We start from the raw sequence: 14,179 nt of genomic DNA on the forward strand, positions 1-14,179 counted from the left end.
AAAAAAAGAAAACAACTGAACTTAAAAGTTCTTCTAAGGCCCCTAATATTCTAGGAGGGCCTTTCTTCTTTAAATGCAACATAGTAAACTGTTCATACTTTTTAATGGAAAGAAAGCAAGCATCATTATTGATGTGCTTTCTCATTTCCTGAGTTGAGGTGGGAAGGAAATGGACATTGTTCCTATCCAAGCTCTGTGTCTTTTCCTCCCTCCTGGAAACTAGGGTGGTGATAGCTCAGCAGGTGTTCTTCATGAGGGGCTCTGTGCCGAATGTCTAGTGTGGGTCTGGCATGTGGTCATCTTACACATTTACTTAGCACTTTTGATCCAGCCATTGTTCTAAGCTCGGAATGGTGCATTTAACCCTCACAATATTTCTATGAGATGAGCACTCTTATTAGTTCCATGTTTGCAGGTTGAAGAAACAAAGGTTGGAAATTTGGCCAAGAAGGTATATCTAGAAAGTGGTGGAGTCATTTACCAGGCTATCATTTAGGCTCCAGAGCCTCCACTTTATACACTTTATATAGCAGTGTCTTAAATAGTAGATCTCTTTCTGTATCAATTGGGATATTTGATAGCAGGTTATAAAATTAAGTGGAAAGGGTTTTGTTGGTTTCGTTCTTTCTTTTTTAAGTTTCCTATAACAAGTCTGTAGGTAGGGTGGTCCTGGGGTCAGGCGATTAAGTGCTCAGTGGTGTCGAGATGGGTCTGGGTCTCCTTGTCATTCTTCTGTCCTCAGCACATCAGCTTTGTCTTCAGGCTGTTCCTTCATAGTGACACCATTTCAGCCCCCACAGAGGTGCACCAAGAATATGGCCTATTTGTCCCTCTTGTTCCTCTTTTCTTTTTTTTTTTTTTTTTTTTTTTCTCATTTTTTTAAGAGATGAGAGTCTGGCTATATCACCCAGGCTAGTCTTACCTTCCTGGCCTCAAGCAACTGTCACACCTCAGCCTCCTAAGTAGCTGGGGGCATAGGCACTCCACTGCACCAGCTTCTGACCTCTTTCTAAGAGGTCAGAAACTTGCTGAAGCCCTCTCCCCAAAGACTTTCCTACCAGAAATGCTTGACTCCCCTCACCCCCCAAACTCCTTGGGGTGAGGGGCAGGTGCAGGCCCTCAGAATGGCTGAGTGCCAGGGACTCCTCAAGCAAGACAAGGGTAGATGGGTCACGCTTCTTTCTTGATGGTGACTCGTCTTCTTCCAATACTGTCCCTGCTTTACTAAGACAAGTTGTCTTTCCTTTCTTAACAAGGATATAATGACACCTGGTAAATGTCTGCTGATTATGGGCACCCTCTTGGTCTTCTGAGAGGAGGGGAGAGCTCTTAAATGACTTGCCGCCCTTTCCTGCCCCATTTATCTGTGCAGTATAGCAGGGTGGTCAGCCTGAATCTAGCTCTGACCTGGAACAAATTAGTCATCTCATCTGCCAGGAGGGCTAGTCCTGAGGACTGACTGAGTTAATCCTCATCAATTGCTACAGCCACCCTAACTCCTGGGAAGCTCTTGGGCATTAGCAAGTTTACCATCAAGTTTACCATCTGTTGCTAGCATTAGCATAGTTTACCATCAGCATCAGCATTGGGGGCTTTGAGCCAGCTTGAATGTGACCACTTCATTTTTCGTAGGGACAGAAACAAGTGTCTTATCTTCCAGGTTAGTCTTATCTGGGTGTGCCTCAGCCATTTGAAGAATTTGCCACATGTAGTTGTGTTTTATGAATATGATTGTTGACAGGACACATTTCTTATGCTGTCGGAATGTACACTCACAGGAGCCACATCATAGGGATGATAGAGATGTGCCCTACTTTAAGAAAACCTGACTGTATTAAGGAGGAGTGTCTCAATTACAGAAAAATGTTTCTTTTACCCAGAAATTCATGGCAGGTTTTTAGCCAGAAATTCATGGCAAGTTTTCTAGTGCATTTAAAATAAGATCTGTGCATAAAAATATCATTTGCACACAGGAGCCCATTTTTTCTGAAAGAAAAATGTACTCATATTGGGCATTTGGGGTAAGTAGATCAAAAATAAAAATAAAGCCTTCTTATAAATACAAGAACTAGAAACCAGATTCCACTTTTAATTCTAAAAGATTTATATATAATTCTACTACCTTGCCCTTTCCTTCTACCCCAGATTTCTGTAGCAGAAGTGCACAGGGAAGGTCTGCAGGCAACTCACAGTAGCAGTGAGGCAGTGACCAACAGAGTGTGCAGCAGGGTGGACAGCAGGGACATCAGAGGCGGGCTGCAGGCCCCGCCTTCTGGCGTGTTCAAACACGCACTGTAGGATTGCTTTTCTTCCCTGCTGTGGTGTTCTGTTTGATTTGAGAATATGTTTGAGGCCTGGCCTAAAACATCATTCCTGGATCCCTTCCCATGGTGGTCTGTGAGTGGTGGTTAGAAATTGGCCAGCACAAGGCAGCGCCTATGGCTCAAGGAGAAGGGAGCTGGCCCCATATACCAGAGGTGGTGGGTTCAAACCTGGCCCCAGCCAAAAACTGCAAAGAAAAAAAAGAAAGAAAGAAATTGGCCAGCCCATCCTGCTACCACAAACACTTCTAACCACAGAGACACATGCTACTGAGGTCTGACTGATGGGGACCTGGACAGGAGGGATGAGTCTGGGATACTGACATGCCTGACTTTTTCCTTCGTTTCAGAAATGTTCCCACTGCCAGGAGGCAGGCGCCACCTTGGGCTGCTATAACAAAGGCTGCTCCTTCCGATACCATTACCCGTGTGCCATTGACGCAGGTAAGACCGGACCCCATACTCTTGTCCAGAGTATCCAAAGAGTTACAATGTACAGAATCCAAAGGATGAGGACGTACAATTTGATTTTGTCCCCTTTTCCCCTTGTTCATATATTTCTCGTTCTCCTGACCTTGTTCTGTTTGTATTATCCATTCTGTGTTTTAATAACAGTTTTGTCTAATTCACATCTGGTTCACCTATTTAAATACACAATTCAGTGGTTTTCAGTACAGTCACAGAATTGTGCAACTATCACAACAATAGATTTTAGAACATTTTTATCACTTCATTAAAAAAAATTTCTGGGGTGGCGCCTATGGCTCAAAAGGAGTGGGGTGCTGGCCCCATATGCCGGAGGTGGTGGGTTCAAACCCAGCCCCAGCCAAAAACTGCAAAAAAAAAAAAAAAAAAAATTTCTATTTCTACACATTAGCTGTTACTCACCCCCCCCCCAACCTTGGCAGCCACTAATCTACCTTCTATCCCTATGGATTTGCCTATTCTGTACATCTCACATAAATGGAACCATGGCCTTTAGTGACTAAGTTCTTTGACTTCAAATAATGCTCCATTTTGTGACATATATTAGCACTTCGTTCATTTTTATTGCTAAACAGTATTTTGTTGTGAAGAGTATACCATATCTTTTTTATCCATTTGTTGGTTGATGGACGTTTGGGTTGCCCCTGCTTTTTGACTATTATGAATAATGTAGAACACTCATATACAAGTCTGTGTGTGGGTATGTTTTCAGTTCTCTTGAGTGTATGCCTAACAATGGAATTGCTGGTCATATGGTAATTCTGTTGACCCTGGTGAGGAATTTGTGGCCTGTTTTGTTAAGTATTCCCACTAGCAATATGTGAGGATTTGGGTTTCTCCACATCCTCACTGATATTTGTTATTATATCTTTTCTTTTTTAATTATAGTCATCTCAGTGGGTGTGCAGTGGTGTCTCATTTCAATTTTGATTTTGTTATTTTCCTGATGGCTAATGATGTTGAAGATCTTTTCATGTATTTATTGGTCATTTGTGTATCTTCCTGGAAGAAATTGTTATTAAAATCCTTTGCCCATTTTTAAGCTGGATTTTTTATTGTTGAGTTTTAAGAATTCTTTATAAGGCGGGAACAGTAGCTCATGCCTGTAATCCTAGCACTCTGGGAGGCCAAGATGGGTGGATTGCTTAAGCTCAGGAGTTCAAGACCAGCCTGAGCAAGAGAGAGACCCTATCTCTAAAAATAGCTGGGTGTTGTGATAGATGCCTGTAATCCCAGCTGCTCAGGAGGCTGAGACAAGAGGATCACTTGAGCCCAGGAATTTGAGGTTGCTGTGAGCTGTGATGCTATGGCACTCTATGGGACTCTGTTTCAAAAAAAAAGAAAAAGAATTCTTTGTAATTATGGATACATGGTTTGCAAATATTTTCTTCCATTCTGGGAATTGTCTTTACTTTTCTGATAGCATCCTTGGAAACACAAAAGTTTTTTATTTTGACAAAGTCTAATTTATCTACATTTTCTTTTGTCATTTATGCTTCTGGTGTCATATCAAACCATTGCCTGATCCAAAGTCATGAAGATTTACACCTATGTTTTCTCCTAAGAGTTTTATATTTTTAGCTGTTACCTTTAAGTCTTTGATCCATTTTGAGTTAATTGTTGTAGGTGGTGTGAAGTAGGAGTTCAAATTCATTCCTTTGCATCTGGATAGCATCATTGGTGATCGTGGACTTATTTCTGGACTCCCTCCACTACTGTACTTTCTTGTTATTACAGCTTTGCAGTAGTTTTTGAAATTGGAAGTGTGGCTCTTCCAATTTTCTGGTTCCCTTTCTATCTTATATGAATTTTAGGATTAGCTTATTAATTTCTGTTCTGTTAAAAAGCAGTGGGGCAGTTGGTTTTTTGTTTGTTTTAGGAGATAGTCTCACTCATTTGCCTCTGGTAGAGTGCCATAGTTCCCAACAAACTTAAACTCTTGGACTCAAGTGATCCTCCTGCCTCAGCCTTAGCCTCAGCCTCCCAGGACTATAGGCAGCTGCCACAATGCCAGCTAGTTTTTCTATTTTTAGTAGAGATGGAGTCTCACTCTTGCTCAGGTTAGTCTCCAATTCCTGAGCTCAAGCAGTCCACCCACCTCGGCCTCCCAGAATATAGGCATGAGCCACTGCGCCTGGCCCAGAGCTGTGGAAATTTTGATAGAGGTTGCACTGAGTCTGTAGATCGATTTAAGGAGTATTGTCATCTTAACAGTACTGTATCATCTAATTCATGAGCATGAGATCACTTTCCATTTAGGTCTTTAATTTTTTTTAATGATGTTTTATAGTTTTCAGAATATAAGTTTTACATTTCTTTTTGCTAAACTTAATTCTCAAGTATTTTATTATTTTTAGTGCAATTACATGTAGTAAGTGGAATTTTTTTTTATTATTCTAATAGTTTTGTAGCGAATTTTATTTTTTCAGACAGAGTCTCACTGTGTTGTCCTTGGTAGAGTGCTGTGGTATAACAGCTCGCAGCAACCTCAAACTCTTGGGCTCAAGCGATCCTCTTGCCTCAGCCTCCTGAGTAGCTGGGACTACAGGTGCCTACCACAACACCCAGCTGTTTTTAGAGACGGGGTCTTGTTCTTGCTCAGACTGTTTTTGAACTCCTAAGCTCGAGGAATCTACCAATCTTGGCCTCCCAGAGTGCCAGGATAACAGGCATGAGCCACCATGCCTGTTGTGTAGCAAATTTTTATATACAAGATTGTGTCATTTACAAATAGAGATAGAGTTTTACTTCTTTTCCAATATGATGCTGTTTTTCTTTTTCTTGCCTAATAGCCCTGGCTGGAACCTCCAAAAACAGTGGATAAAAGTGGCCAGATCTGACAGCCTTGTCTTATTCTTGGTCTATTAAATATTAGCTGTGAGTTTTTCGTAGATGTTCTTGGTGCAGCTGAAGGAGTTCCCTTCTAGTCCTAGTTTGCTGAGTTTTTTTATCATGGAGGGTTGTGTGTGAGATGGGAAATAAAGATCCTCTTTTGTCTACTCTACACCATTCAACACAGCATTACACACGTCTGTGACCCAGTCTGTGGGGCTTTCCCCTACACATACCCACAGCACTCCAGTGGACACCGATTAGGTGTCCTATAGTTTACTCAGTTCTTTTTTTTTTTTTTATTAAATCATAGCTGTGTACATTAATGCAATTGTGGGGTACAGTGTGGTGTTTTCATATACAATTTGAAATATTTTCATCAAACTGGTTAACATAGCCTTCATGTCATTATCTTAGTTATTGTGTTAAGACATTTATATTCTACTTTTAGAAAGATTCACTTGTACCCTTGTAAGATAAACTAGAGGTGATCCCACCAATCACCCTCCCTCCACCCGTCTACCTCACTCCCCTCCCCTCCCCCTCCCAGTTTACTCAGTTCTAATACTAACACAGTCATTGCAAACCCCACAGGGTAAGAGCTCAGCCTCACAGGACTGTTACCCACTTCAGATGCTAATCTCAAGCCCCATATTTCTGAATGACCAGCTAGAAATCAGTGTTCCCAAGACCCTCTCTTCAAGTTCTGTCCATGTGTTAGGTATTTCTTAATCACAGTCTTTCAAGTGGTGCTGCATTTTTTCTGTTGAGATGTGATGGGCAGTGTTTTGCTGTGTGATAACTTGAAAGAAGGGAAACCTCTTCCAAGACATTCCATCTAATTAGTGATTAAGGAGACATGAGTTCTGACTCAGGGCAAATCACTTGCAGTCACTCCAGTTGGTGTTCTTCCCAGTCTTTTTTCTTTTGGTGGGAGGGATGTTAATTTCAGTTTATTTGGCTTATTCTTTTTTTAAAAAGTTTTTAATTGACAAATAATTTTGCCTATTCACGGGGTATATACTAACTTTGGTCTTCGTAATGTATAGTGATGACCACAAAGTAATGAGCTATCTCTCTCGCTTATTTCTCTGTGTTGGAAACATTGTTTCTTCCTTCTAGCTATTGGAAACTATATAATGTATTGTTAACTGTAGTCTCCTGCAGTGGTATTGAACTTAGTCCTCCTGTCTAACTGGAATTTTGTATTCTTTAAGAAACCGCTCCCTTAGTCCTCCTTTTCCAGTACCTTTCCCAGCTGCTAGTATCCTCTGTTTAACTTTGAACTTCTATAAGATCAGCTTTTTTTTAAGCTTCCACATGAGTAAGAACATGCAGTGTCTAACTTTCAGTTCCTGGCTCGTCTCACTTAACATAATGTCCTCCATTTACTTTTTAAGCATTAGGTGTATCTAAGATCTTCACCCAGCCAGCCCTCAAAATCTGCAGTGCCACCGGAGGGAAAAGGGGGTAGAGAAACAAGAGAGCAGCAGCTAGCACAGTGCTTGTTATCTGAGCTTCCTGGGGTTCTGAGGAAGGAAACAGAACTGTCTCCATCATCTCTGGGAAAGGGGGGAAGGCGTGGCTGACCAGATGAAGGCGACCCGCGCTCCTCACACAGCACTGCACTGTGGAAGGCAGGCCAGAAGGCTCTCACAGTTCCCCTGCCCACCCTTCCCTCTTCCAATGCAGCAGTTGCTTCAGCTCCCCAGCTTGTGCTCATGCACCACTCCCAAGCTTTGCTTTGCCTTTCTTTCCCCCTTCCCTCTTCTTTTTTTTCCAGGTTTCTGTGGGAGGGGTAGCTAAAAAGAATAAGAGGGGTACAGAGGATAATGCCAAAGTTAGATTCTCATTAAAGTGTGTGTGTGCACGTACGCATGCTCGGGAGGGCAGCTTGGTTGGCCAGCGTACTATTTGACCAGAGGGATGAACGGGGAATAAGACGAGGAGAGTTTCCAAGTGCCAGTTCAGGGAGTTTGGGTTTCAGTCTGTCCCTTCCATTCTCTTCCTTCTACATGTTGCCATGTTGAGTCTAAGTGGTAATTCACCCAGGGTTGTGGTCTGGCATATTCTGTAATACAACTGTTAAATCCTTTTTTCTCAAGATCCAGCCAGTTGTCTTTTCTCATTTTCATTATATTGCCCCTAATTATTTCTGAATGTTTGGTTTTCTTCTTGCAGTTGAAGCTTTGTAATTTTTGAGTGGGTTTTTTTTGTTTGTTTGTTTATAGAGCCACCTTGATCAGGTTCAAGCAGTGTGGTTGGGATTCTTTAGAAAGGGCAGTGGATGAGTGGCACCTGTGGCTCAAGGAGTAGGGGCCAGCCCCATATACCAGCAGCCAAAACTGCCAAAAAAAAAAAAAAAAAAAAACACAAAGATAGAAAGGTTGAGCAGTGGGAACATCCTGTCCTCTGTTGTAAGAGTCCTACCCCACTCACTTTGCTGAGCCTTCTTTATTACCTGAGACCTTTTTTTTTTTTTTCAAAGAAACAGTCTCACTTTATTGCCTTCAGTAGAGTGCTATGGTATCAGAGCTCACAGTAACCTCCAGCTCTTGGCATTAGGTGATGATTCTCTTGCCTCAGCCTCCTAACTAGCTGGGACTACAGGCGTCTGCCACAAAGCTCGGCTATTTTTTTTGTTGCGGTTTGGCCGGGGCCAGGTTCGAATCCGCCACCCTTGGTATATGGGGCCACTTACCCACTGAGCCACAGGTGCTGCCCTACCTGAGGCTTTATAAGAAAATGCCACTTTCTCTTTTTGAGCCTGTCTTGGTGACCTGCCTACTTAAGCTGGTAACATCTCTATTTAACAGAAGTTGGTGGCCAAGCATCTAGTGAGAGGGAGGCTCTGGGCCAGGAAGGATGCAGGCGGGGCTCTTGGCCCTCTGGCTTCACCACCCCTACTGCTGCACACTGTGCCTCCATGTGGAGAGCTGGGACCAAAGAAGCAGCTTTTCACAAGATGGCCACATTTGTGGTCTTTTTGATGACCCAATTCACAGTGACCCAGAGGCTGATACTCCTCTGCAGGGATGGATGCCTGTATTTTCCCCACAGTTTTCTCAGGATTTCTGCTGTCTGCATGTGATGTGTCTTTATGTCCAGGAAGGTTTTCCATTGATTGGCTTTTCTTTCTAATCATAACAAAAATAAGTCCTTGGTTTTGAGGGTCCCTAATCTCTCTTAGGAATAAGGAGCAGTTTTAACATTTTCATCTCTGCCTTGTCATCACCCGCCTAGATCCTTAAAGAGCTGTTGCTGTCTCAGGGAAAACTTATATTACTGGGGCGTCTCCATGGAAACAGAATCTCTGTTTCATGAGGCTCTGTGGCTCCTGCAGCCTCCTCCCCCGCCTGATGTTGCTGCGTTTCTGACGTCATAGTTGGCTGTTTGTGCTGCTTGTTATGTCACAGCACAGGGTTTGACTTCAGGTAGGGAACACAGTGCTAATAACATGAGCTCTGGCTAAAAAAAAAATGCATTTAATCCAATGAGCCACAACAATCAAGGCAGAAGAAAAAAGAAGTTTGGTAGCTCATTAATAATTCCACTGTGCATAAAGAATCTTGCCCAGAGGGGATTTTTCTTTTACCCTCATGAAGAAACCAGCTAGGAGTTCTACTTTCTACGGCTGCCCTCGAAGCAGCATTTTAGAGCCACTCTCTCTACTGCAGGATTATTAGTATTATTATTATTATTTCAGGTCACTGTGAGGGTACAAACCACCAGGTCACAATATTTGAATTGGTTAGGTAGAGTCTTCCTCATAGTTGTGTCTGCTACAGGCTTTGATCTTGCCATGGTGAGGTGAGAGCCCAGGATGGTCATTATGAAACACTGGTGGTCTGGCTCCTCTTCCAAAGAGGCAGCTATCTGTATCACAGAAACCAGTCCCCAGTGTCAGAAGCCCCTCAGTCCCCTCACTGCATCCCAGGAGCCTGAGCCAGCTCCTCAGCAAGGCAGGGTGAGACTGGCAGGTCCCTGTGTTCCAGCCCCATGTTGTGCCAATATTAGGAATGACAGTGCTGAGTCAGATCCTAGTGACCTGGAGACAGTGTCTGGACAGAGACATTAGGGCCTTCTCCTCTCGTTTCTCTTGCATTCCCTTTGAGCTCACCATCCTCAGCCTGGGGATACCATGGGTCTTTGAAGCACAAGAGAGCTTGCTGTGAGGAGCACAGTGAGTCTGCTTGCTTTTGGAAAGAGCCTTCTCTTCTCAGGGCTGACGTTTGTGTCTGGAAGCCCTTTTATTGACTACACCCCTTGCCTTTCCAAGCTTGCTTGATTTTGACCCTACTGTGCAGAGGTACTGGCATGGAGGGCCTTACAGAAAACAGACTGAGAGATAGATGGTGGCTGGCCATGTACACCTGTTCAGTCCTCAGAAGAGGTTTTGACTACACTTTATAGTGCTCTTCACTCAGCAGCGGGGAGGAGAAGAGGCTTCCCTGTCCTCCAGTTGTCTCAGCTCTCTAGCTGTGGTTCCATCACGTGCCAGAAACTTGAATTGCAGTTCTTAAAGGCCTGTGTATTAAAGAACAGAAAAGAGCATTTGCCTGCACAGTGTCCTGCACAGAGGGCTTGCCAAAGGTGGATACTGTCTCTGGCAGATTCCTTTAGGAGACTTCCATTTCCAGAAGTACCTGGTACTAGTTCCACGGGCCCTTTAGTTGGTACTTATTTACATTAACATTTTACATCTTTTCTGCTTTCAACTTGGAGGGAACACAGTTTCCTAACTTTAGATGTGTTTTGCTAATGGTCTGTCATAACTGGTCACTGTTTAGTGGCTATCAGGAGAACTGAGCCACTTATGCCTTTCCTTGGTCACTCATGTGGTCCCTGCCCTTCTTTATATAAACCCTGTGGCATGGGCATGGTGTCATCCCACATGTGCTGTGTTGTTTCTCTTTGGCCCAGAACAGTGCTGCCTAAGCCCAGGGAGGGGGGATGTGCTTCCCTTGAGCTCCAGTTGTCTGTGTCCTGCTGCTCATAGACACTCTGGCATATCGGAGCAGCAGGAGTCTTGGTCATACTGTGCACTTGTGGATTTTAAATTAACACATTTCACTTGTTGCCACTAGCTGCAGCTGGGGGAGGAGCTGAAAGTTAGCAATGACTTGCTGAGCTCTTGGGCCCTGGGAGCAGAAAAAGCTGCTACCCACTCTCTTAGATGTCAGGGACTGCTCCCCAGAGGTAGATAGAGCAAGATTCCAGGGTTGGCCAAATAGGAAAGGCTCTTTTTTCTATTTGTTTAGGACACTGGAACCTGAAGAGCTTTTTGTTTGTATATTCCCTTGCTTATTATTCTTACATCTGAAATCTGTGGGTATACCGGCTGCTAATCTGGATCTCAGTTTAAATTTAACAAGTGTAGTAAGCACCCTTGGCAGCACATGGCTGCCTTCCATCGTGATGCCTGGGAGCGCTGAGGATGTTTGATCAGTATTTATTAGCATTCTGCCACCACGTGTTTGTACCAGTGACCTGGCTTTTGGTCCCTGGGAGCTGTGGTATGCAGGGTGAACTCATTAAATAGATTTCCTCTGCCTCTGCCCCAATCCACTTGTACCATTTCCTCGCCCCAATCCACTTGTTCTACCCTTGCACCATAGAGCTCAACTCACCTGGAGGCAGATGCATCCCTTGCTGTCATGGAGGATGCTATCACCGTGTTAAAAGTTGGAATGAATCATTTTTCCTCCAAGGGGTGAAAGCACCCTCATGGGATTCTACTTTTCTCTGAAGTGTTTAGTATGGATTATGTGATTTGTACTGGGGGCTTCTGTGTCTCCGTGAGTTATAGAGCGAAGGTGACTACTGGGCTCTCTCCTGCTTTTCTATCTCAGACAACTGGTCTCCCTCTGTACAGAGGAGAAGTACCTCCAGGTTTTAAAGCATTTTTACTGCGAGGCTTTGGCTTGAGCCTGGGAAATGCAGTTAGCCCAGAATCAAGAATTTCATAGCATTTATTAGAGATTGTCTCTGATTTCAAAAATAGTATAATTATCATCATGGAAATACCAAGATTTTAAAAATTAAAATTACTTAGCCAAGTGTGGAGGCTCATGCCTGTGATCCTCACATTCTGGGAAGCCAAAGCAAGTGGATTGCTTGAGCTGAGGAGTTCAGGACTAGCCTGAGCAAGAGCAAGACCCATTTCTACTAAAAAAAAAAAAGAAAGAAAGAAAAAGAAAACTTAGCTGGGTGTTGTGGCAGGCACCTATAGTCCCAGCTACTTCAAGGCAAGAGCATCACTTAAGCCCAGGAATTTGAGGTTGCTGAGAATTATGATGCCCCAGCACACTAACCAGGGGCAACAGAGCATGAGACTTTGTCTCAAAAGAAAAAAAAAAGTAAAATGGCGCCTGTGGCTCAGAGGGTAAGGCGCTGGCCCCATATACCAAGGGTGGTGGGTTTAAACCCCGCCCTGGCCAAACTGCAACAACAAATTAGCCAGGTGTTGTAGTGAGCGCCTGTAGTCCCAGCTACTCGGGAGGCTGAGACAAGAGAATCACCTAAGCCCAAGGAGTTGGAGGTTGCTGTGAGCTGTGATGCCACAGCACTCTACCGAGAGTTAGTAAGTGAAACTCTGTCTCAAAAATAAATAAATAAAAAGTAAAATTATTTACAATTTTAACAACCCAAAGGGAACAACTGTTAAGTTTCAGTAGATTACTTTTCAGTCTTTTATGCATACAAACATTTTAGTAGAATTAGTATATTTATACAAGTAGCTGATAGTCCATTGTGTTTAAGGTATCATAGTTTATAGTATGTCTAATGTTTTCCTATTAGAAATGACAATGTGGGGACCTCTTACCTCCAGATCTGACCCTGTTGATCCTAGCCAGCCTGGCCCACCCATGTCTCTGCCAGCTGAAAACATTTCCATCTGACTGTTCCCTTCTATCTTGCAGATTGTTTGCTACATGAAGAGAACTTCTCGGTGAGGTGCCCCAAGCACAAGGTGAGTCAGGGCCCAAGAGCTTGTGTTCCCAGCAGAACTGGGACACAGGGTGGCTGAAAGACCTAAAACCAGGCATTAGAGGACCTCACCCACACTTGTCTCCACTTGTGCCTGGGGCTGCTGGCCTGCTCCTGCCCTGGGAGGGTAGGGAGACATGATACTGAAGGGAGACCTGTGGCTCAGGGTGAATACCCTGAATCATACGAGGTAGCTGGTAGGAATGCTTTTGGGCTGGGGGTTGTCTATTCATGAAGAGTAAGGGGAAGATTAAACTCACTAAAACTACTGATTTCCTTTCTGATTTAATAGAACCCCAGTGCATAGGCTGGCATTTGTAAGATTGGTTCTAGGCCTTCACATATGAGCAAAGGCATTTTCCCAGACTAAAAAAATATAGAGAGTTGATTTCAGGGCTTTGAGGAAACTTACATTTTCTTCCAGGTTGTGATTCAGCACAGGTGACCTGATGGTGCGCAGGGGGCCCCACTTCCTAGTTATAAGGTGGGGGGGGGTGAACAGCCTATTTGAGATACCATGTGGAGTAAGAGAGGCTGCAGGGAAGGGGCCCCAAGAAAGGATTGAGCTGTTCCCTCTGGTTTCCTGTAGTGGCCACTCTCAGCTGAGGTCACACTGACACCTGGTGGTCACTGGCTGCTCACAGTCTTCAGCCTCCCAGGAAGTGACAGAAAGGACTAGAAAGAGGTTGGTTGTCCAGAGGGGTCTGCCTTCAAAATGCTCTTAAAGGACTCTTATGCTTCTCTTTAAAAATTATTTCCTAAAGTGGATCATAGGATATTACAGTATTCTCTTTATTTTCACTTAACTCGTTACTTCTAGAGCTCCCTTGTTTTATTGGCCACATTTTTGCCTCAGAGAGCCCTGTCTGAGTGTCTCCCATTGGTCGGTCAGTACTGACTCTGCCTTTTCTTTCCTTTTCCGTGTGCCACTCCTGTCCCCTCTGCCCTTCCTGATCCACACTCTCCTGTCCCTCCTGTCTTGTCTCCTCTTGGCTTTGCCGCGGCAGCCTCCCCTTCCGTGCCCTCTCCCCCCCTTGCAGAACAAGACCGCAAAAGGCAGCCTCAGCACAGAGCAGTCGGAGCGGGGGTGAGGGGGGCGTGTGCTCGTGGGAATGGAGAGGACAGCAAGCACAGGTGAGTCGAGGCCACCTGGCTCCCACCGTCACCTGCCCGCTCCCAGCGGGTGTTGGTGCTTCTGCCCTCCTGCTTGCCCCAGGCTGCACCACCGGCATGCAGTCACGGCGATTCCCAGAACCAGGTGGATAAAGTGTTTTTCCATTTGTTACTCAGCTGCTCCCAGAACATCCGGGGCGGGGGGCGGTCTTCAAAGCTGTCTACTGCCAATGGAGGGGTCAGGGCAGAACTGGCAAATGGGGCCTCCTGAGTTGTACCCCTGAAGGCAGATGTCACAGGCATTGAGGTCAGCCCTTTTGAGGTGAGGTGCTTCTACCAGCAGCCCCCAGAGGGTTCTAACAAGAATCTCTTTTAAATTTACTATATTTCTATAAAGCTCACAGCATGTTTTCCTTTTTTTTTTTTTTTTTTTTTTT

The 14,179-nt window shown here is 44.3% G+C and overlaps 1 protein-coding gene across 4 annotated transcripts in view; it reads left to right on the forward strand.

Moving 5' to 3' along the window:
- Nucleotides 1–14,179, forward strand: part of TCF20 (transcription factor 20) — a 100,259-nt gene that overhangs the window by 78,650 nt on the left and 7,430 nt on the right. For 3 of the 4 annotated variants that reach the window (XM_003783142.3, XM_012801116.2, XM_023509388.1), the window contains exons 3-5: nucleotides 2,672–2,765; nucleotides 12,563–12,612; nucleotides 13,637–13,763. In XM_003783142.3, the coding sequence (XP_003783190.1) occupies nucleotides 2,672–2,765; nucleotides 12,563–12,612; nucleotides 13,637–13,720 (228 nt within the window). In that variant the 3' untranslated portion in view covers nucleotides 13,721–13,763. The remainder of the gene's footprint in view (nucleotides 1–2,671; nucleotides 2,766–12,562; nucleotides 12,613–13,636; nucleotides 13,764–14,179) is intronic. The other variant, XM_023509389.1, reaches the window with a different exon arrangement.

Source organism: Otolemur garnettii, unplaced genomic scaffold (assembly GCF_000181295.1).
Source record: "Otolemur garnettii isolate 467f Iridium unplaced genomic scaffold, OtoGar3 scaffold00007, whole genome shotgun sequence".
In the NCBI taxonomy this organism is placed as follows: domain Eukaryota; kingdom Metazoa; phylum Chordata; class Mammalia; order Primates; family Galagidae; genus Otolemur; species Otolemur garnettii.